Source organism: Dendropsophus ebraccatus, chromosome 4, assembly GCF_027789765.1.
Source record: "Dendropsophus ebraccatus isolate aDenEbr1 chromosome 4, aDenEbr1.pat, whole genome shotgun sequence".
NCBI classification, from domain to species: domain Eukaryota; kingdom Metazoa; phylum Chordata; class Amphibia; order Anura; family Hylidae; genus Dendropsophus; species Dendropsophus ebraccatus.
In genome coordinates this window covers 147,834,131-147,859,070 of record NC_091457.1, presented here as the reverse complement: position 1 = coordinate 147,859,070, position 24,940 = coordinate 147,834,131, and the positions used below count along the sequence as shown (strand labels likewise).

General features: G+C 44.3%; 1 protein-coding gene across 1 annotated transcript in view; it reads right to left on the bottom strand.

Moving 5' to 3' along the window:
* Nucleotides 1–24,940, bottom strand: part of OLFML2B (olfactomedin like 2B) — an 86,555-nt gene that overhangs the window by 34,727 nt on the left and 26,888 nt on the right. Inside the window, exon 2 of the mRNA XM_069968958.1 lies at nt 2,693–2,956. Within this exon, the coding sequence (XP_069825059.1) occupies nt 2,693–2,956 (264 nt within the window). The remainder of the gene's footprint in view (nt 1–2,692; nt 2,957–24,940) is intronic.

Here is a 24,940-nt window from a genome sequence, read left to right as displayed (position 1 = left end):
CAGCCATCCCATGGCAGAGAAACTGGCCGGACACCTGGTTAAGCTGCTGGTGCTTCAGTCCCTGCCATTTAATCTTGTGGACTCCCAGCGTTTCAGGGATTTTGTGGCGTGTGCGCACCCCAGATGGCGAGTCCCCAGCCGCCACTACTTCTCTAGCAAAGCTGTCCCATCACTGCACAGTTATGTGAAGTGAAAGGTTGGCAACTCATTGGGACTCTCGGTGTCCAAGACAGTGCACCTGAGTGCTGATGTCTGGTCCTCTAATTATGGGCAAGGGCAGTACATGTCCGTTACTTCCCATTGGGTCAACATCCTCCCAGGAGACCATCAGGAAGTTGGCCCATCCTTGCCACTGTCACCTCCACGGTGCTTTAGTGCCCCCACTGTCAATTGTCTATTTGGAAACATACTGGGTGGAATCAAGAGCTGCGGAAGCTGCCATCTCAACTTGTCTTTTTTAACAATACTGGCCTGAGAGCCATCAACTGCTGCCTTCTTCTGCTCCTCAACTGGTCTGTTTTTAATAATACTGACATTGAATCAATCAACTGCTGCCTCCTCCTCCTCAGTTAGCCTCTCCTCGATAATACTGGCCTTGAATCAATCAACTGCTGCCTCATCCTCAAGTAGCCTCTCCTCGATAATACTGGCCTGGAATCGATCAACTGCTGCCTCATCCTCCTCAATTAGCCTCTCCTCAATAATACTGGCCTGGAATCAATCAACTGCTGCCTCATCCTCCTTCTCAAGTATCCTCTCCTCGATAATACTGGCCTGGTATCAATCAACTGCTGCTTCCTCCTCCTCCTCAAGTAGCTTCTCCCCGATAATACTGGCCTTGAATCAATCAACTGCTGCCTCATCCTCCTCAATTAGCCTCTCCTTGATAATACTGGCCTTGAATCAATCAACTGCTGCCTCCTCCTCAAGTAGCCTCTCCTCGATAAAACTGGCCTTGAATCAATCAACTGCTGCCTCCTCCTCAAGTAGCCTCTCCTTGATAATACTGGCCTGGAATCAATCAACTGCTGCCTCATCCTCCTCAATTAGCCTCTCCTTGATAATACTGGCCTGGTATCAATCAACTGCTGCTTCCTCCTCCTCCTCCTCAAGTAGCTTCTCCTAGATAATACTGGGCTTGAATCAATCAACTGCTGCCTCATCCTCCTAAATTAGCCTCTCCTCGATAATACTGGCCTTGAATCAATCAACTGCTGCCTCCTCCTCCTCAAGTAGCCTCTCCTCGATAATACTAGCCTGGAATCGATCAACTGCTGCCTCCTCCTCAAGTAGCCTCTCCTCAATAATACTGGACTGGAATCGATCAACTGCTGCCTCCTCCTCAAGTAGCCTCTCCTCCATAATACTGGCCTTGAATTGATCAACTGCTGCCTCCTCCTCAAGTAGCCTTTCCTCGATAATACTGGCCTTGAATCAATCAACTGCTGCCTCCTCCTCCTCAAGTAGCCTTTCCTCGATAATACTGGGCTTGAATCAATCAACTGCTGCCTCCTCCTCAAGTAGCCTCTCCTCGATAATACTGGCCTTGAATCGATCAACTGCTTCCTCCTCAAGTAGCCTCTCCTCGATAATACTGGCCTGGAATCAATCAACTGCTGCCTCATCCTCCTCAATTAGCCTCTCCTCAATAATACTGGCCTGGTATCAATCAACTGCTGCTTCCTCCTCCTCCTCAAGTAGCTTCTCCTCGATAATACTGGCCTTGAATCAATCAACTGCTGCCACATCCTCCTCAATTAGCCTCTCCTCGATAATACTGGCCTTGAATCAATCAACTGCTGCCTCATCCTCCTCAATTAGCCTCTCCTCGATAATACTGGCCTTGAATCAATCAACTGCTGCCTCCTCCTACTGCTGCTCAAGTAGTTTGTTTTTAATTATACTGCCCTGGAATCAATCAACTGCTGCCTCCTCCTAAAGTAGCCTCTCCTCAATAATACTGGCCTGGAATCGATCAACTGCTGACTCCTCCTCCTCAAGTAGCCTCTCCTCAATAATACTAGCCTGGAATCGATCAACTGCTGCCTCCTCCTCAAGTAGCCTCTCCTCAATAATACTGGACTGGAATCAATCAACTGCTGCCTCCTCCTGCTGATCCACTTGTCTCTTCTCAACAATACTGGCCTGAGAGGCGAGCAATCTACTGCTGTCTCCTCCTGTTCCTCGACTTGTCTCTTCTTAACAATACTGGCCTAAGAGGCGAGCAATCAACCGCTGCCTCCTCCTGCTGCTCAACTTGTCTCTTCTCAACAATATTGGCCTGGGTGCAATCAAGTGCTGCCACATCCTCTTTTTAAACTTTTTTTTTTCAATATTTTTTGTCACTATTTTGGCACTTTTATTTACTATATTTTATTATTATTTCTATAATTATTTTTTTTTTTCTCATTATTTTTGCACTTTTTTCCCCACTTTTTTCATTGTAATATCAACTGCAACCAAACGAAACTATACCCTATCACACTCCCACTATTGTAGCTGCAATTATTCAGCCGTTAGAGCAAGGTTCGTTTTCGGTTCGGACCAATCCGAACTTCACGAAAGTTCGCCGGATCGAACCGAACCAAACTTTTCAAAAGTTCGCTCATCCCTAATACATATATATATATATATATATATATATATATATATATATATATATATGCATAAGCAAAATAATAGGGAAAAATACCTTGAAGCCATTTTTTTCAGTTTCCCGAAGCTTTTTGAGCCGAAAGTCTCCCTCGCATGGATTTAGGGCAGATGGTGGGGCCACACATGCACACTTGCAGTCTGGACCAGATGTTATAGTCTCCACAGTGTAGAAGTCCTCCGGATGAGAATCCCCCTTCCTAGATCTCTCACATGAGTCTCTATTCAATGGCTTTACCACACACTTGCACTTGCAGTTAGATCCCTCTGATATGGCTTTAACCTTGTCATAGTCTCCCAGCAACTGTGAATAAAGATAAAAAATAAAATCAAATTAGAAGTCCGACATAAATCAGTTCTTCACCTCCTCTAGTGTAGATATCTAGAAAAGCAGATCTGCCACATATGAAAATCTTTTTCCACTGGTTTCAAGTTATATAGATTTGTAATTTACTTCTATTTAAAAATCTCAAGTCTTCCCATACTTATCAGCTGCTGTATGTCCTGCAGGAAGTGGTGTATTCTTTCCAGTCTGACACAGTGGTCTCTGCTGCCACCTCTGTCTATGTCAGGAACTGCCCAGAGCAGGAAAGGTTTTCTTAAGGGATTTGCTCCTGCTCTGAACAGCTCCTGACATGGACAGAGGTGGAAGCAAAGAGAACTCTGTCAGACTGAAAAGAAAACACCACTTCCTACAGGACATACAGCAGATGATAAGTATTGAGATTTTTAAATAGAAGTAAATTACAAATCTATGTAACTTACTGAAACCAGTTGATTTGAAAGAAAAAGAGTACCCCTTTACGATACACTAGATAACAGGAAAGAACAATGATAACTACAAAAACATGGCACTCTACAAACATATACTGTAGGTCCCTTCTCCTTAAATATGAAGAATAAATACTCAAAAAGTACAAAGCAAATATATATATATATATATATATATATATATATATATATATATATAACAACTAACAATATAGAACATCTATTAGATATAGGATTTTTCCTTTGAAAGGACTGTTCTTAGTATAAAGCTATCATTACACTGGAGCGTTTGATCTGAAGATGGAAGCTTGATGGAAGCCATTTTCTGACATTCAGAAGAAAGTCGAATACCTCATCTAAGGAGGAATCGTTTATTTTATTCATCAATTTTATAAAAGTATAAAACAAGGAGACTGATAGTATCACTGTAGCTTCTAAGTTACTAAATATCCTGGATTTTTGTTGTTTTACATACAATTTTGTAAACCGCCAACGATCAATATGAATTGGTGAGAATCTGTCCAGCATTTTACTCTGGGCGATCCAAGCTGACAAGGGGGAGGAGCATTATTGCTGAGTAATGAAAACTTTAGGGAATGGAGCAACACCTATTTGTCAGGCCGAGGGACACAGTAAAAGCTCCTAGTATTATACATCACCCCAGTACCTGATTCACAGCTTATGCTGATCAGTACTGCTCTATAATGCTCTTTATGCTGTTGCTGCTTCTGAGGGCGGGCTATAGATATATAGCAGAGCAGGATCGTCTCTTCTGTGTGTGCAGTGTGTAGGAGACATCATGGCAGCTAGTCAGGCAGTAGTGATGTGTAGTGACATCATATCTGTGTCTCACCCGCAAAAAGATATTGATAAATTAGAACGGGTCCAAAGACGGGCTACAAAAATGGTGAAGGGTGTCAGGCATAAAACATGTCAGGAAAGACTTAAGGATCTCAATTTAGAAGAAAGAAGGGAAAGGAGGACATGATCAAAACTTTTAAATATGGTAAAGGACTAAATAAGGTTTAGGAGGGAAGAAGCTGAACACAAGAATCTGAGGTTATTGGGGGAAAGATCAGAAGCAACAAGAGAAATTATTACTTTACTAAAAGAGTAGTAGATACTTGGAACAAACTTCCAGTAAATGTGGTTGGTAAATATACAGTAAGGGTCCTATTACACTGGCCCAATAATGTAAGCGAGGGCCTATCTGCTAGATTGGCGCACGTTCACTGAGCCTATTACACGGCTCGATTATCGTTTCTCGTTTAGCTGTATGGACTTCGTTAGTGATGTTTGTGCAGCCCTTTCCCCTACCCTTACCCTCCTGACCTCTGCTGGCTTCCCGACACTGCAAGCTGCAGCTTCTCTTAGCTGACAGGCTGCTCATCCAATCACGCAGCTGTCCCTAAGAGAATGTAAACCTGCCTGGGATAAACATATATGTATCCTAAAATAATAAGAAAGGAAATAAGACTAGACTAGACCAGATGGAGCAGGAGGATTTTCCTGCTCACGATCATCTATGTTTCCAGTCTGTCAACATCCAGAGACAGCTAATAATTAGAGATTGGAGACCGGAGAGGAGAAAACTGGTGAAAAATGCCAGAAATAGTGCTGCTCATCATCTGCTACACAAAATGTACCTGTAAAAACATGTATACGTGAAGTTTTGAGGTGACATTGTCACCCCCTTCCCCTTTAAGTAGTTCTCAGCACCACTGTAAGCTTATATTCTGGACATTTCATATCTTACCCTATAAAGGATTTCTTGGTGGTCCCTCCCCTCAAAAATGCATGTTATTATTGACAGTGTCATGGGAGCGGAGCTTCACAACAGTGGTGCCCCATATCTCTGCCCACATTTGCGCCGTAGGCCTCTCTCCTCTGCAGTGTCATCAGAATGGGTCAGCCTAGAGGCACACCCCCACCCTCTCTGTGACAGCTGGATCAGAGGGGGCAGGGCCTAGGCCTCTAGGTTGTCCCATTCCAATGGCTGCAGAGGAGGCGGGGCCTAGACGCAGGTGACGTCACGGCAAGGGGCCTACAGCGAGGATGTGGGCAGAGATATGGGGCACTACTACCATTAAGCCCCGCCCCTATGGTACTGTCCAACAGCAACAACATGCATTTTTGGGCTAGAGACCACCAAAAAATCCTTTATACAATATCAAATGTCCAGAATATAAGCTTAAGAATTGGGCTGAGAACTCCTTATGTGAAAAAAGGGGGGGGGCAATATCACTTTAAGGCATCACCTTCAATATCCTATTGAGATGGATTAGGAATGGAAGCTTTGGTGTCTAGTTAGCATCTGCTTTGGTCTGCAGCTCCAAATCAACCAGAACTTATGGTAAATAACAATTAGATTTCATTTTCCATGTGGGAGAAACCTACGTCAGTGTCCTGATGCCTTTCACAGTCTCCATAAATGAATAGCTAAACAATAGAACCATAATATTTCTCTCAATAACGTAAAAAGTGACTTTCCCGGGAGGTATAATATTTCAGCGCGTCTTATTCGCCTGGAAAATCATCTCTGGCTCCAATGGTTTAGTGTGTGTTTGGATTTCTTTATTGTCTCTTCAAGCTTTGGCAATGTCTATAAATTGGTTAACCACATATTGTACTAAAGTGCAGTGCTGCGCCATTGAAGTACAACAAACGGGGACGCTGACATCAGCAATCTGGGAACGTGTAATTTGTAAATCAGTTGTGCAGAGTTGTTTAGGTCTCTTTCTCTCACTATAGAGCTATTAATCTGAAAATGGAAGACATGTAATTATGGCGTGACCAGCGTCCATGGCAATGTCCTAGTGTTCTTAATGAAAACCAGCAGTATCTGATATCATTAGGCCTTGGTAATATATACTGTATATGTATGACATGGCTACCTTGTGGACATGTGTCGTACACGTAGAACGTGATTTTGCTACTAGACTATGAAGTGAGCTCAAGAGCTGGGTTCCCTTCATACAGAGTGGGTGTTGCTGCATTTAAAGCGAATTCACTTTAAGTGTTTCACGCACCCAGTGGTAGGAAAACCCTGCCCCTCTATTGACGTGGCTCCTTTGATTCTAATGGAGGTGCATCATGGAGAGGCGGGGTTTTCCTCCCACTGGGGACTTGCCGGCCCGCCTCCAGTGCTTCAGCCCGGGCCGATGCTGCTCAATAGACCAGCTTCCCCACCCCGGCGCCATTCTATTCATGTGAACAATTAAAAGCGATGGTACATTCGCTTTAAAGGGGCACTCCAGCAGGGGGCACTTTTTTGCTGGGACCGGGGAGGAGGTGGCTGAGGAAAAAGTCGGCCACTCACCTCCCCGGTTCCAGCAGCGGGTCCCGCATTGCGGCGCTCTGGTGCCTGATTCCCGGCCGCTTCCTGGTGTCTGACGCGGGCCCGAGACGTGACGTCTCAGGTCCGCTCAGCCATTCAGTGAAGGAGGCGGGATCCGTTTCAAGTCCGCTCAGATCCCGGAACCCGGAAGCGGACGGGAACCAGGCACCAGAGCGCCGCGATGCGGGACCCGCCGCTGGAGAACCCCTTTAAGAAGATCACTGAAGTGAGCGGCACCTTCCACTGTTCAATCAGTTCCCCCACAATGTGACTGCAGGGTGCCGATTGGTTTTATCATTTTACCTTTTAAAAGCCTCTGTGTCTGCCAAGGTAAGATCTGCTAATAAAGCCTGCCTCAGGCAGACTGTACTAGCAAAGAGCCAATCTAACTGATCAGAATCACTGATTAATCAAAATAAGCAATCTAACAAATACTTATTAAAGTCCCCTATGCAAACAACGTTCATTGTCTGTATTGTGTGTGAATGCAGCATAAATTTATTTAAAAGAAATGAAAAAGGCATCACAGCGGAATTGTCTGAACAATTAAAATACAACATTACTGATCCTGCAGTGTAAACAAAAAAAGTGAACACAATTCCAGATTTTTTTGTTACATCATAGTTAAAAAAAAATGATAAAGAGTGATCATAAAATGTCATTTGTACCATACTTACTTTGTAAAAAAAAAAAGTGTTTAAGGGTGCGTTCACACCTACAGGATCCGCAGCAGATTTGATGGTGCAGATTTGATGCTGTGTTCAGTTATTTAAATGAAATCAGCTGCGGATCCGGTAAGTGTGAACATACCCTTAAAGAAGAAAATTTATACAATGTCTATGGGTATTGCTATGATTATATTGGTCTACATAATTTTTTTCAACTTCACCCCACAAATAATATTTTTTTGAAGATAGAAAAACAGAGGAGTTACGTCTCTTAGAAGGTTAAGACAAAAATGCAAAAATAGAAGGTAAGGACAAAAATGCAAAAATAAAAATAGCCAGTGTCTTTATTGAGCGGGCAGATGAGAGGATGGCCATATCTCCGTGGCGGGACCGTCATTGGGAGCGGAACTGGCAGGATGAGGTTAGTATGGGGTGCCGTATCCAGGGGTAGGGTGGGTTTGGGGGGCCGTCCAGGGGTGACAGGTTCCCTTTAAGGTCCCCTGTAAGCACTGTCTTTGAAAAAAAAAACAGCCATGCACTTTTTAATCCTGAATAACCCCTTTAGGGTGCGTTCACACCTACAGGATCTGCAGCAGATCTGCAGCAGATTTGATGCTGTGTTCAGTTATTTACATGAAATCTGCTGCAGAAAATCAGCTGTAGAACCTGTAGGTGTGAACGCACCATTAAGGGGATAAATAACACATATTCATCCACCTACATATGTAAAACAGTTTATAATGTTTAGTGCCGAGAACGGGCAATATGATATATATGGATTGAAATACTGTAGCAGCTTGTTTATGAAGTGTATGAGCTGAGTTTGGATACTACATGTAACATGGGGATAGGTGTGATGTTGGTTTTGGAAGTAAACAGCAATTCTCAAATCCTGGACAAATCTTCTTTTAATTTTTGTTGGCAAAGAGCAAGAGCTCAGAGGCATCTATTTGGTGGCAAGGACAACAATTCCGCTTTTGGATGGAGTTCTGCGCTCCTTCCTGTCTCCAATGTTTTATCGCAGCCCCTTTAGGACCTAAGGACACAGTGACTTTTTTGTTGTTTTTTTTTTATCTTCACATTCCGAAAGCCATGACTTGTTTGTTTTTCCATTGACTTAGCCATATGAGAAGTTGCTTTTGTTGGCCCCATTTTAATGTACTTTATCATTTTTATTAATTTTTGGAGGGGTTGGAAATAAACAGCAGTTCAGGCATTGTTTTTTTGGTTTTGGCATACACTGTGCGGTATAAATAAAAAAAAATTCTCTGGATCGACACAAATTTATATTTTTGAGGTTTTCCACCTTTCCACAATAAAAACTTTAAAAAAAATCAAAAACATTATTTGTGTCACCCCATTCCAAGACTCATAGTATTTTTATTGTCCGGTGACTGTAACGCTATCAGAGCTCTACTGGACATATTGATGTTTACGTTGCAGCTTTTTTGGATCACATTTAACTTTTTGATATGTTTTTATTCAGTTTTTTTCGGGGCAGCCAGTTGAATTGAAAATGGCAATTCTTACATGATGTTTTATTTAATACCTAGGCGATCCACGACATTCTGGTATGTCATGGCGTTGCTAAGGGGGTACAAAGAGGGCTTACAATAGCAGCCGGGGACCACGGCCTATCGGTCCATGTCGGCTATATAAACCACCAGATGCTGTGGTCAGAATTGAAAGTGCCATTTAAATGGCATTAGAAAGCTTAATTGGTGGTCTGGTGGGAGGATCAACTTCCCACGATCCGTTATACTTACAGTCCGAGGCCTCTGCTACGCCACGGATCCTCTTCTGAAGGCAGCTTGTAGCAATCAAGTGCCATGAGCTTAGATCAATGTAGTACATAGCTACAGCATTGATCTCTATAATAAATCTTAGTATTACTTAAAGAAGTCACCTAAGGGGACTACAAATAAATGGGGGTAAAATAATTTTTTTTTAATATATAAAATATCCCACATTAAAAGTTTAAATCTCTATGAAATGAGGTACTGATAAAAGGCTCTATAAACCAAAAATTAGGAACTTTATAAGGACAAGAATAGAGCAAATTTTAAACACATTTATTCATTTTTTAAAAATGTAATTATAACTTGAGTATTGTTGTAATCATACCGACTGAGCAACATAGATAACATGTAAGTTTTATCAAACGACGAACGGCATGAATATACACTTGTCCCACAGTTATTATTGGTGAACCTAAGTCCTCACCTACACATGATGAACCCATTGACGTCTATAAGGTCAGCCAACAGATCTGTGTGTGGCCGTTATTGTGGCACATTCATAGGCTGACCACAATCACAGACTGTGCTTCATGGTGCATTATGGACTTGGCCACGGCTGTGTGTACAAAGTGATTAAACCCTGTAGTTTCTTCATTTGTAATCAGTTCATTTAACCAAAGATTCATGTACAATCAGGTCTGTTGCATGGTTTTTGTCTTCTTTTTTAGCTCTATGTGTCCCTATAACAGTGGCGTAGCTACCATAGAGGCAGGGAAGGCGGTTGCTATGGGGCCCTGGAGGGAGGGGGCCCAGGGAAGATAAGAGCCTCCTGTGTCCTTTTGCTTAACCCCTTATTTACTGCAGTGTGTAAGTGACCCAGTGTTCTCTTACATGCTGCAAAACAAAAAAAGGGTTAATACAGAAGACAATTAATGTATATGCATATTAGTGTGTAGGGGAGGGGGCCCCCATACATTTTTTTGCTATCAGTCCCTATGAATCCTAGCTACGCCCCTGCCCTATAATACTGAGTTCTTGAAAGTTATGTGCCCTAAAGAACGGTTCATGCTAACTAATCTTTCTTGAGAAGAACTGAGTTGACAGTGACCTGACTTTCACCTTATTAAATAGGAAAAGCACCTGTGAACCCTGCACTTCCAATGTCATCTCGTTAATTGAAAAACCTTGTGACGGTCGTTTTTTGGAGAAGTCATTAATGCTTTTTCTCTCTGCACTGTGGGTGTTTACTCAATATGCTCAATAAAAGACGCTAATAGTTTGTGTGTTATTTGTGTGTTCATTTAAAGTTTTCTACTTGACAACCAAAGCATAATGTGAAACCTTAAGGGTAGCTCCACACGTACCGGATCCGCAGCAGATTTCACGCTGCAAGTTTGCCCCTTTAACCCCCTTGCCGCCGCCCACCCGCAGCCCTGAACATACATTACCTGCTTGGCGCCACAGCTGTGTGAGGTTTCCGGCTCCCCTAGCTCCCCATCAGCCAATCAGTGCACGGCAGCGGGCTGTGGACGGGCGGCCGGTGGCAGGGGGGTAAAAGGTGCCAGGTCCCATACAGGTCGCTGCGTGTATGGGACCCATTCAGCTTCACAGTACAGGATCTGCAGTGGATTTTGCTGCAAACTCGCAGCATGAAATCCGCTGCAGATTAGGTACGCGTGCAGCTACCCTAAGGGCCTTTTACATGGGTTCATTATTGGGCAGGAGCGTTGCTAGAAATGCTTCTGCGGCTGATAATTGCCTGGTGTAAAAGTAACAGCGATCAGCTAAAGAGTGAGAAAACACCCAAATATGAACTGATCGTCTGTTTGGAACCTGCTTTAAAATGTATCTTTATCAGCCGCACATCTTCCTGTGATGTGCGGCTGAGAAAGATAAAGGGAAACTGACAGCACAGATATGTATATAGGATATACTGTACATCTAGGATATGTATATATTCGTGCTGTCAGTTTCCAGATCACAAGCAGTCTATACTTACCAGCCATGCTGCTTGTTATCCAGCATCCGGGTCTCCAGTCCTCCGGCCATTGCTGCAAGGTCGCTGCCTCCTTCAGAATGATTGACAGCTGGAGAAGGCGGGACCTGAAAATACAGCCGGTGGCCGGAGGACAGGAGACTCAGATGCTGGATCACAAGCAGCGTGGCTGGTAAGTATACACTGCTTGTGAACTGACAGCACTAATATATACATATTCCAGACCCCAATATATACATATCTGTACTGTCAGTTTCCAGGGTTCATTCAGTTCATGCTCGATTTCTCATGCCAAACAAAGGCACAGCGGACGAGCCACCGATCTCACTGATCCTGTACAATAGGACCAAGGAAGAAATTGCTTTTAGAATAAAAAAAAAAAAAAAGAAACAATGGCAGCAAGACATAATTTTAAGGTGAACCTTTTAAATGAGTTTATAGCTATACTGCTATGTATTTGTTCATAATCTGCAAAGGGCATATACTCCATCCACTGTACACTTATATAGGAGTGCAGCTAAGGACAGCCACTTGTTTTACTGTGTTGAATTTTGAGAAATTTCAATCCATGAGAAGGAATGTAACGTAGCTGGTCAGCGCTGAGAACATACTTCAAGGAATATAACTTTCCATGAACAAAGTATTAGCACCTCAGGTGGTGCCAGGAAATTGAGGACAGTTACAACCTAGGAGCCTCTGCAAAAAAAAATAAAAAATCTAAAGGAGTAAAACAGAAACTCAGAGGGAGGGAATTTATCAAGAACGGCATACCTGTACTCAGTGTCGGACTGGAGTGCCTTGGGCCCACCAGGGGAAATCATTCTTAGGGCCCACCCTTCAGCCACCATACTTATCTATGGTAACATTAATAAGGGTCCAGTTACACGGCGTGATTTGGGGCAGTATGGGGCTGCAAACGATTGCTAATCAGCAGGGCAGGAATACACAGAGATGTGCAGCCGACAGCAATGATTTTTACAGCCGCACAAAAGATCAAATCAGCCGACTATGGGGCATTTGCTTGTCAGCTGATCTCTGACACTTTTACATGGGGCTTCCTAGGAGCGCTTGTTACCGATAATTGGCCGGTTTAATTGGGCTATAAGACAATTTCCTTTGTATGATAACACTGTATACTTAGATACAAAAGTCATACAGCTACCAATGACACCAGTATATAAAGAGCAAATATCCCCACACATATTACCGCCATACTATTACTGACCAGATCCTGTATACTGAGAGTGATTTTACCAATAATACCATTATATAGGCGGGAAATATTATCACCATACATATTACCGCCACAATTACCGCCATACTGTTACTGACCAGATCCTGTATACTGAGAGTGATATTACTAATAATACCAGTATATCAGAGGGAAATATTATCACCATACATATTACCGCCATACTGTTACTGTACAAATCCTGTATACCAATAATACCAGTATACAAGGGGAAAATATTACCGCCACACCACAACCAATACCATCACTATATTGTTACTGACCAATTCTAGTATACTAAGAACAATAAAACACAGTACCGGATTACAAGCAACAAATACCACCACATACTGACAAATACCACCACATACTGACTAATACCACCACATACTAACGCCACCACTGCTACTGACTAATACCACCACATACTGACTAACACCACCACTGCTACTGAATAAGATTCACTGTACACAGATCACCATCACCTCATCCAGTCATATAGAGGTAGACACAGCTCTACACAGGTTCTATACACCATATACATTACAGTGCAAATATATCAGGTGACTCACAGGGGACGTCTTTTCTGATCGGAGTTCTTCCCTTTTCATCTTCTCCATCCGTCCTGGGCCATAATGAGAACTTCTATGAGCCACGAATCCACAGAATCTGCCAGACAGACATATTAGGCTCCTCACTATGTCACCATCCTCATCTCTCTACAAACTGCACATCTGTATTGGCCCCTGTACGCCCTCACTCTATATATATATATATATATATATATATATATATATATATATATATATATTCCTTACAGTATATGGTCCCCCTTATAAATGGCACCCCATATTGTCCATCCCCCATATAGGTACCCCCCTTATGCTGTCCATCCCCATATATATAGCCCCCTCAAGTTGTCCTTCTTCAATATAGATATCCTCATGTCCATTCACCCCATATGGCCCCCTCATGTTGTCGATTCCTCAGTAATAGCCCCCTCATGTTGTCCATTGCCCCCTCATGTTGTCCAACCCCCCATAGCCCCCTCATGTTTTCCATCTCCCCATAGCCCCCTCATGTTGTCCATCCCCCCCATAGCCCCCTCATGTTTTCCATTCCCACTATAGCCCTCTCATGTTGTCCATCTCCCCCCTATAGCCCCCTCATGTTGTCCATCCCCCCTATAGCCCCCTCATGTTGTCCATCTCCCCCCTATAGCCCCCTCATGTTGTCCATCTCCCCCCTATAGCCCCCTCATGTTGTCCATCTCCCCCCTATAGCCCCTCATGTTGTCCATCTCCCCCCTATAGCCCCCTCATGTTGTCCATCTCCCCCCTATAGCCCCTCATGTTGTCCATCTCCCCCCTATAGCCCCCTCATGTTGTCCATCTCCCCCCTATAGCCCCTCATGTTGTCCATCCCCCCCTATAGCCCCCTCATGTTGTCCATCTCCCCCCTATAGCCCCCTCATGTTGTCCATCTCCCCCCTATAGCCCCCTCATGTTGTCCATCTCCCCCCTATAGCCCCTCATGTTGTCCATCCCCCCCTATAGCCCCCTCATGTTGTCCATTTCCCCCCTATAGCCCCCTCATGTTGTCCATCCCCCCCTATAGCCCCCTCATGTTGTCCATCTCCCCCCTATAGCCCCCTCATGTTGTCCATCTCCCCCCTATAGCCCCCTCATGTTGTCCATCCCCCCTATAGCCCCCTCATGTTGTCCATCCCCCCTATAGCCCCCTCATGTTGTCCATCCCCCCCTATAGCCCCCTCATGTTGTCCATCCCCCCTATAGCCCCCTCATGTTGTCCATCTCCCCCCTATAGCCCCTCATGTTGTCTATCCCCCCCTATAGCCCCGTCATGTTGTCCATCTCCCCCCTATAGCCCCCTCATGTTGTCCATCTCCCCCCTATAGCCCCCTCATGTTGTCCATCCCCCCTATAGCCCCCTCATGTTGTCCATCCCCCCCTATAGCCCCCTCATGTTGTTCATCCCCCCTATAGCCCCCTCATGTTGTCCATCTCCCCCCTATAGCCCCCTCATGTTGTCCATCTCCCCCCCATGTTGTCCATCTCCCCCCCTCATGTTGTCCATCTCTCCCCCATTTTGTCCATCTCCCCCCTATGATAAAAAAAACAAAACCGAAACTCAACTCACCTGTCAACACGCTCCCCCGTCGTTGGTCTCTTCTCCTCTGTTCCCCGACAGACGAGCAGCTCCTGGTCCTGGACAGCGCCATCAACACTGAGCTCCGTGCGCGCCGCAGCGGCTGGGACTTCCGGTATGCGCTACGTGAACCGGAAGTCCTAGCAGCCGCACCGCGCACAGAGCTCAGTAGTGATGACGCTGCCGGGACCAGCAGCTGCTCATCTGTCCATCTCCCCCTCATGAAACTCAGCTGCACTACCACATACAAACTGAGGACAAGAATGGCGCTGTTTAACACAGCAATGTTTTTTTTCTAATTCTGGACAGCCCCTTTAAGTTTAAGTGTAATGTTTGGACCCTTGGGGGCATTCACACGTTCCGTGATTACGGTTTGTGCACCGAATATGTGCCATGCACTGGAAACTAGAAACTGTAACAGCTGTATGTTGAGCTGTTGCACAGTGTGTCTAGTGTTGGAAACCTAAACAGAAGCTAAATTAAAGTGCCAAAGGTATATGTGAACATAGCCTTAAAGGGATTGTCCAGGGAAAATTAACTCCACAGTATATGGGACAATTAAGAGATCACAGGGGGTGCGACCTTTATACCCCCAACGATCTCCATATTGGGCCCTTGGCTTCCTTACTTTGAATAGAGCCGTGGGTACGGCACATGATCCGCAGCTCTATTCATTTCTACGGAGCCCCTGGAAATAGCCAAATTAGCTGGAAAGTGCTTACTTCGCTCTTTCTGGCAGCTCAATTCATTCCTATGGAGCCACCAGAAAGAACCGAGTAAGCCGCAAAGGGCCATACCGCAGCTCTATTCAAAACAAAGAAGCCGGGGGGCCTGATACAGAGATCGGCGGGGGTACAGAGGTCGGATCTCTTACTTGGCACAGTTAATCACAGTTAATTTTCCATGACCACCTCTTTAAGGCCAAACTGGTTTTGTGCTTAAAGGCCCTATTACATGGAGTGATTATCAGGCTAAATCAGACAGATATTACCAAATCTAATAAAGATAATCATTAACCGAGGAGTGAGCAATCACTGGCCAAAAAGTATTGGCGACCGTGTCGCCCTTTTATTATAAAGAGGTACTCCAGTGTTGCTATATAGAAAATTATAAGGATTTACTTACCTCTCTGTGCTCCCCCAGTGTCCTCCTGCTGTGTCTTTGTGTCCTCTGCTGACCATGGCCACGGCCGACACTTCCGCAGGCAAACCTATCTCTGCAGTGACAGCAGCTCCAGACAACCACTGGCTGCGGCGCTGTCCCGTCTTGGTTAGCGATTGGCTGAGTGGTCTGTCACTGCCCAGACAGGTTATTTTTCTGCAGTTGTGGTCAGTGGGGGGCACAGAGACACAGCAGGAGAATACTGGGGGAGAGCAAAGAGGTAAGCAAATCTTTATTATTTTCTATATAGCGACACTGGAGTACCTCTTTTTAATGCAAGGGCTGCACAGACATCGCTAATGATATCCGCACAATTATAGAGCTAGGAAATAGGCATGGTAAGCAAGCACTGATCTAGCAGATTTGCACCTGCTTGCCCCATGGGTTGGGCCATGTAATACGGGTAAAAGTAATTATAAAACTTTTGTGTTTTCTTTACATACTTACATTCAAGCCCCCCAGGGTAATGATATCTCCCCTCATTGACACGCCTCAATCAGAATCAAGTCTGGGAGTGAGTATCGTTACACTGGGGAGCGCCAGGCCCCTCTACAGTGCATAGGGCGGGCCGAAGTGCACATGAAAAACCGGAACGGATTGCAGGAACTCGGCGGCAATTTGAAAAATGGACCGTGCCACCAGGATGTCTGCAAGAACGTTGACCAGGTAGTATTAAAAAAAAACCTGTAAGCGAATCGGTACATTGCCTAGGTTTCTATCAGTTCACTATAATATTTCACACTTTGTGTTATCCAACACGGGTTAGAGACATACATTATGCTGTATGGATAAGTCAATGTCTAAAAAAGCTGTCCATACGACTGCAATCATCCCGAAATCAAAGTATACAGTGAACACAGCATTTTCGAGCTCAATGATATCAGCAGGTGTAACACATAGGAAGGATTTAGCGACCATTTGTGCAGCCCTGCCCTTGTAATGGGCTCCACAGTGTCAATCTACATTACGCTATCTAAGGCCATGTTCACACCGACTGTTCACACAGACCGGCTGTTCCGTGACCCGGCCGGGTGTGAAAAGATCAGCCTGGACGGTACTGCAGTACGGGAAGGATGATCTTTCGGCCCGCAGAGTTCTGATGCAGGCGCAGGTTGCTTCATAGTATGCACTGACATGGTTTTCTATTCAGTGAATAGCGGCCGCAGAAAATGGACATGTCAGTTTGCTGTGCCGCTAGGGGTCCCTGCCGAAGCGTATACTATATGTATACGCTTCGGCCGGGATCTCATGGACACCCGGCTAACGTATTTTCTTGTATTAACTACGACCGTTCTTGCAATCGGCAACAACGGCCGTAGAAATATGAAAAAATATGTTGTGTGAACATAGCCTAAGGCTGGGTTCACATTACATTTTTGCAATCTGTTTTTTTCATCCATTTTTGCAAAAAACAGATGGGAAAATGGATGCATTTGTGTGCATCAGTTTTGATCTGTTTTTCAATTGACTTCCATTTATAAAAAAAAAAAAAAAACACATCAGCTTTTTTTTAACGTACACAAAAACATAGTTGACCTAATTTTTGTGTATGTTAAAAAAAAGGATGTGTTTTGATACGTTTTTTTTTTTTATGATGGAAGTCAATGGAAAAACAGATCAAACACATACATTTTTCCATCCAAAAACAGTTTGCAAAAATGTAGTGTGAACTTAGCCTAATATGGCCCTTACATACCCATCAATCAGTTCTTATTATTTATGCTGGGCCAGCCAAGAAGTTTAGCACTATAGGTTTTCTTGGCTTCTGATACATCAGCATGAACATCAATACGTGTAGTTCAGACCAGCAGAATATTAACACTTCAACAAGCAAAGGCAACTCATTACTCATTGACATCGTAACTGCTGACATTACTTAACATCTACAACTCATTGATTCAAAAGAGAGCAAAATATTACGAGATGTCATGGAAGATCTCCATAACGCTTTTTCTACACTTATAAAATTGTCGGAATTTCCTATATAGTTCTCCAAACTGAAGAGAAGGGAGAATGTTTCCGAGATCCGGTAATATATATGCACATTTTCTAGCAAGAAACATCTGCAAAGTATAAGTGACGTGGCTCTTCGACTGCTCTTGATTATCTGATTGCTCTCCAGCCAAGAAGAGGAAACAGGACTTCCAGAGAGCACTGGGTTAGTCCAAGCATCCCTTATTATATCCTCACAGTGTAAGGCTATGTTCACACTACGTAAAATAACGGTCGTTATTTTGAGGCCAAAACATCGGCCGTAGAATTACGAACGTACGGGCTAGTCGTGAAACTACGGCCGTTGTTTAATATTGCCTCCTAGCATGTTGCTGAAACATGTCATTTAATTTAATTACTGCGACTAGCCGAATAAACCACTCTGTAAATTTTTTACATTAAAATCAAGTTTAATTTGGCCGAAATAAATTTTACGTGTGCGGCCGCATTGAAATCCACGGCCGTAGTTGTAACATTACCGGCCGCCAATAAATGACCGGTTAATTTTTCACGGGTCCGTACGAACTACGAACGTAGTCTTATACGCAGTGTGAACTGTACGACCATAGTTCGTATGAATTGCTGTATCGTACCATCCTCAAAACAACGGCCGTAGTTTTGCGGTGAAAACTACGGCCGTTGTTTTACGTAGTGTGAACATAGCCTAATAGCGAAAGGTGCTACTTCTTGATGACAGGTTATCCTGATTTCCTGATATTATAGACAGTTGATTTGATGTGTTTGTAAAGGGTGGAGGGTCTGATAAGGATTGTTATAGTCGCCTCTTTCAGCAAAGTGGAGACGTTACTGAAGTCTAGTGTTCTGTTGTTCTGTTATGCTTATGATATGTACTTATGACTTGTTTCTCCATTTACAGGTAGTTTACTAAGCCACTGGTTCTGCCATGTTCAGTTATTGTAAGTATTCTCAGAAAGTGGGACTATAAAGACTAATGCCCTTATTAAAGGGGAACTCCAGGTAAGAAAGGTTTAACCCTGTTTAATCCCCAACAATATCTAACTAACGGAGATAGATGTGCCGTCTCACACTATTGGAATCAGGTCCATAGGTTATCACCGGCGTACAAGGACCACTTAGGGACTAACTAATACTTAACTTTTAATAGTTCATTAAAAACATGGTCCACACAAACAAACATAAACACCCAATAGTGTACTCTATACAGTGTAGTTTCCTGAAGGGCACTAAGAACTGGGGAAGTTGCTAATCCCACACATTCAGGGGGTACTGATAGATTAGGACTGTAGGCCGGACGCTATGAAGAAGGGGATAGAGTTAGAGAAGGAAAGGGGAAAGAAGAGGGGTAATGGTGTACCCTGCTCTAAACCCAGATAACCTCTTGCCCTGCCTTTTGGGGAACCCACCTCCTTAATAGGGTGGCCCCAACCACGATGACAGTCCCTCTCCTGTAACAAGTGCCCAGGAGGAAACAAAGAGGAAAAGACAGAAGACAGGAAAGAGTGTATAAACGTGCCAACTCAAACCACCTAAAAATAAAAATAACAGCAAGAGATATATTTATATACAGGTACAGCACATGTTTCATAAACAGTGCTTGTTCCGACGCGTTTCCACCGTCCCAATTGTGGACGGATTCATCAGGGAACACACAATGCACTCCAAGGGATGTGCTTAAACAACATTTCTGCTGTAAAGATGTCCTCTCATCAAAAAGAGTGTGGACCTCCTTCAATATGGTATAACTCAATGATACAATAAATAGCTCATGATAGGTATGGTGACAAAGATCAGGTAAGCAACCCCAGATAAATGTAGATAATCATCCACAAAACATAAACCAATGTAGCAAAATAAATAACCAACTTGATAGAGCAGACTGTCTGCTACTGGTTATACTTAGCTTAGCGGATGTTGGGTAGAGTAGTAGTGCCGATAGACATGATGGTTATCACGGAGATCCATGATCACCCCATGATGAGAGGGAGATACTGGCTAGTGATAATGCCGGGCTCTTATACCGGCTGTTGCGCTATTACTTCCGGGTCCCGGGTCACGTGACGGTGCGGTCACGTGTTAACCCCACATGATTCATTACCTGGCCTAATCCCCATAAGCGATGCTAGTGGGGATAGTACAACGCCTATAAATTAATTACCTTACAGCAGTAGAGTACCATGTCCAATTCCTGCTGTCGGTAGGTGTATAGTGGGATGATCGCCAGCCATTTCCGGTCCTTGGAACGCATATGCATTCCATACGGCGGAAGTGAGTATCAGAGTAGGCGGAGAGGTAGGAAGTGGAACGCATAATGCGTTCCACCCAGGATAATCATACGGGGCTGAATAAAGCACATATATATATATATATATATACACACAATTCCCATGCTAGATATAGGTATAGGATAACATGATATTGACATACCAATATGGAAGATACATACTATAACAAAAAATCATAATATAAATAACAAAGCATTGTGATAAATGCCAGTGTTACCCCTCCGGACCAGTAGGTCAAACAGACAGATGATATGATAAGGAGAAAGTGCAAAAACACAAGTATCTAAACCAATAATCATGTAGCTTAATAACATAAGAGGAGCAATGAGTAGAAAGGTAACCATACGCTATTATTATAAACTGGGATCCTGAATAGATACCCTAATTAGCCATCAGCAATATGGGGTAGAGACCTGAAATCTGTCACCAAGAGCAAATAGATGTGGGCATTTAACTGATAAAAGATGAAAACACAAGTGCTTCATTGAGACCCCCTGGATTCACACTGCCAAGTCTGTAAATCCATTGGGTCTCTTTTTGGAGGAGGCGTTTGTCCAGGTCACCCCCCCTAGGTGAGGGTCATAGCACCTCAATGACCTGAAATGTGACGGCCCAGGGGTTGTCTGGGTGAACTTGTCGCATATGTTTGGCGAGAGGTTTATCACGGCTATGTGAGATATCTCCTACGTGTTCCAATATTCGTCGTCGTAATTCCCGTTTCGTCTTCCCGACGTATTGGAGGGGGCATGGGCAACTTGCCAAGTATATGACACCTGTGGTCCTACAGTTAGCAAACTCCCGGCTGGTGTAGTTCTTACCATCCGCCCCACTGAAGGAACGTGTCGGTTGTACGTATTTGCAGGCTTTGCATGACCCACACCTAGATGTCCCCACCGCCTAGGCTTGTCTAAGCCACATATGCGTAGACGGAGGGGAGTAATGACTGTGCACCAGACGGTCGCCTACCCCGTCTGTAGGTAATCGCCGGTATCTCATGCACTAGTTGAGACACCACAGGGTCCGATTTAAGAATCGGCCAAAAACGATTAAGGATCTCCCTAATATGGGGTGCTGATGAATCATAGGTCCCTATGATTCTTGTCTTGGACATATCATCCAATGGTGTGTCCTTCAGCACTAGTAGAGTCCGTCTATCCCGTTTTTTGGCTTCCTTGTATGCGGTCTTTAGTACATGGTCTGGATACCCACGGTCACGGAAACGTTTATACAGAACATCAGCGTCCTGCTTAAATGCATCTGGGGAGGAACAGTTCCGTCGGGCCCTAAGGTACTGTCCCTTAGGGATACCTCTGCGGAGTGGTTGCGGGTGGTAACTATCCCAACACAGCAGACAGTTACCCGCTGTGGGTTTACGATAGATGGTAGTGTTAAGCCTGCTGTCTACCCCTTTTCTTAGAATTACGTCCAGAAAGCATAATTCTTGTTCCTGGATTTCGTATTTAAACTTCATCCCAATATTGTACACCTACCGACAGCAGGAATTGGACATGGTACTCTACTGCTGTAAGGTAATTAATTTATAGGCGTTGTACTATCCCCACTAGCATCGCTTATGGGGATTAGGCCAGGTAATGAATCATGTGGGGTTAACACGTGACCGCACGTCACGTGACCCGGAAGTAATAGCGCAACAGCCGGTATAAGAGCCCGGCATTATCACTAGCCAGTATCTCCCTCTCATCATGGGGTGATCATGGATCTCCGTGATAACCATCATGTCTATCGGAACTACTACTCTACCCAACATTCGCTAAGCTAAGTATAACCAGTAGCAGACAGTCTGCTCTATCAAGTTGGTTATTTATTTTGGTACATTGGTTTATGTTTTGTGGATGATTATCTACATTTATCTGGGGTTGCTTACCTGATCTTTGTCACCATACCTATCATGAGCTATTTATTGTATCATTGAGTTATACCATATTGAAAGAGGTCCACACTCTTTTTGATGAGAGGACATCTTTACAGCAGAAATTTCTTTAAGCACATCCCTTGGAGTGCATTGTGTGTTCCCTGATGAATCCGTCCACAATTGGGACGGTGGAAACGCGTCGGACCAAGCACTGTTTATGAAACATGTGCTGTGCCTGTATATAAATATATCTCTTGCTGTTATTTTTATTTTTAGGTGGTTTGAGTTGGCACGTTTATACACTCTTTCCTGTCTTCTGTCTTTTCCTCTTTGTTTCCTCCTGGGCACTTGTTACAGGAGAGGGACTGTCATCGTGGTTGGGGCCACCCTATTAAGGAGGTGGATTCCCCAAAAGGCAGGGCAAGAGGTTATCTGGGTTTAGAGCAGGGTACACCATTACCCCTCTTCTTTCCCCTTTCCGTCTCTAACTCTATCCCCTTCTTCATAGCGTCCGGCCTACAGTCCTAATCTATCAGTACCCCCTGAATGTGTGGGATTAGCAACTTCCCCAGTTCCTAGTGCCCTTCAGGAAACTACACTGTATAGAGTACACTATTGGGTGTTTATGTTTGTTTGTGTGGACCATGTTTTTAATGAACTATTAAAAGTTAAGTATTAGTTAGTCCCTAAGTGGTCCTTGTACGCCGGTGATAACCTGTTTAATCCCCACCTATAATCTAAGCATGTGTATAATAGGCTTATGCTACATGAATCGGTCCATTTGTCACAGCCCGAAGCTGCTGAATATCCTCACTTCCTAGTCCACTCTCTCGGCTCCTCCCCCTCCCTCCTGAGACAGAGGTCACATCATGACCTCAGTGTCTTCTATTGCCAGGAAGGCTGTAAGTAATTTGTAACCCTGCCCACCACTGAGATCACATTGTGATCACCTGGCCAAGGGTGGGGAAATAACCTCTTCTGAGTAGTATAGGGGAAGGGAAGCACTGTTGTTTCATCTCTCTCTCTAATCTATCTATGTAGATGAATAGATAGATAGATAGATAGATAGATAGATAGATAGATACTGTGTTTACTGTGCAAGTCAGTGGTAGGCATATACTACAGGACAGGGGTGGGAACCCAACAGTTGGTTCTGAGGTGCAATGCTTGCTGGGAGATGTAGTTTTCCAGCTGGGTGCCATGATGTAACACTGGAATCATTCATCATAGTTTGAATCTGGGTTAAAAGCTGGGTAGACAAGTGGTTTTGTAGCTGGGAGATCTCTTGGCTGGGGAAGGGGGGGGCAACTGTCACGAAGCCCCGCCTATTTGACACTGTCCACTGATGAAATGTGATTTTAGAGCAGAAGGTACTCTACAGAAATCACTGCATCAAACTGCAGGAGGTACGTCTACTTAGAACCCCAGCTGAAGGAAGCCCCCTACCATCTGTAGAGCTGCTTCTACCTCTTCTTTTCTACACTTCTCAACTCCTGTCTCTGCTTCACCTGCACCGATTCTGAGTAAAGCTGTTCTTTTGGTTAAGTCCGGAGTCCTATTTTTGCCACCACACCAGCACCTACACCAGGGCTATCCTTTTTCTTGTCAGGTGCGGTGCCCTTGTGTACGGGGGTGGGTTCCAACACCACTCCTGGCCACCGTGACAAGTGCCCAAGTGACCCTAAACCCACTAGCTGCAACACCACCTAGTAGCTAGCCCTGGCCACGGCAGATGGACACCAATGGAAATCCTATCAGACCCCCAATAAAGTTAATGGGGCTTCTCCATTTGCCAGTGTTAAACAGAATTTGCAATGGATGCTCCATATGGAGCCTCCAATGCAGATGTGAACCTTACATTTCTGGTGTCTGTTCCTAATGTAAAACTATAGAGCAAAAACATTAAAGTCATAACTTTTGAAGTCGTATTGCATAAAATATATAGTATATATATACAAAACACAGGTGTTCCTTCACAGTAAACTAAAATCCTTGCCAAGATATACAGTGCCTTGTACTGTTAAAAGATTAGCATGTCCCATAATGTGGTGCACAGTTTATATATGTGTATATATATAAAAATATCTCTAGCACTGCAACAAACATACATGTGGTGTCCCACCACTGGTAATTTTTCTTCTTCTGTGCACCTGTCAAAAAGCTTTTCTCTCAGGTTAAGTAGTGGAGGAGGTATATTAAGTTTCCCCACTAGGTGTTAGTATTTCTTATGCACTTGTTTATGTGCACATCTGAAGAAGGATATGGGTTAGTGTTTATTTGTACTATGTGTGTTTTAAGCTGACCATTAGGAGGTGCCCTTTTCTTCTCTACCTATCCTCTCTCTTCTTTCTCCTGCACACACACATTCCCACCACTCACAGGTAGACATACAGAAGGCTCCTGTAGGAGGAGTTTCACTGGTGGAGGAAGTGCAGTCAGTCTTATCCAGATTCTCAGTGAGATAGGACAAAAAAGACAACCGGTTCCTAAGCCAGGGATACAAGCAGATGAGTCTAGCCACCGAAGTGAGCAGATGCAGTTAGAGACCAACAACTACCACTACGTTCCTTATGCAGTGCTAAGCACACAACAAGGAGAGTAGTCACCAAGGAACACACTGACCCACGCCAGGAACACGTCAGAAAAGAGCAGGGCAGTATCCTGAACAAGATAGGAACTTGCCTCAGTAGGTCAAAGCAACCGGTATACAAGGTCTATGTATCCTACTGCACAGTGCAGGTAACAAGGATGACTTGGACACCGAGCTACAACCAGATAACCATGACTGGGGCTCATACTACCCTACTGGGACTGGTTCTGAGCTACCAGAGGGCAGAAGGCGATTAGACAGTGTCTAAACATAAGTACTAGGGATGGTCCGAACCGAGTTCGGTTCGGGTTCGTACGAACCCGAACCCTTGGTAATAACTCCCGTTGTCTGCCCGCTCCGTGGAGCGGGCGGATCCAGCAGGAGGACCGCCTGGAAAACTGGGATACAGCCATAGCCATAGGCTGTATCCCAGTTTTCCAGGCGTTCCTCCCGCTGGATCCGCCCGCTCCACGGAGCGGGCAGACAACGGGAGTCTG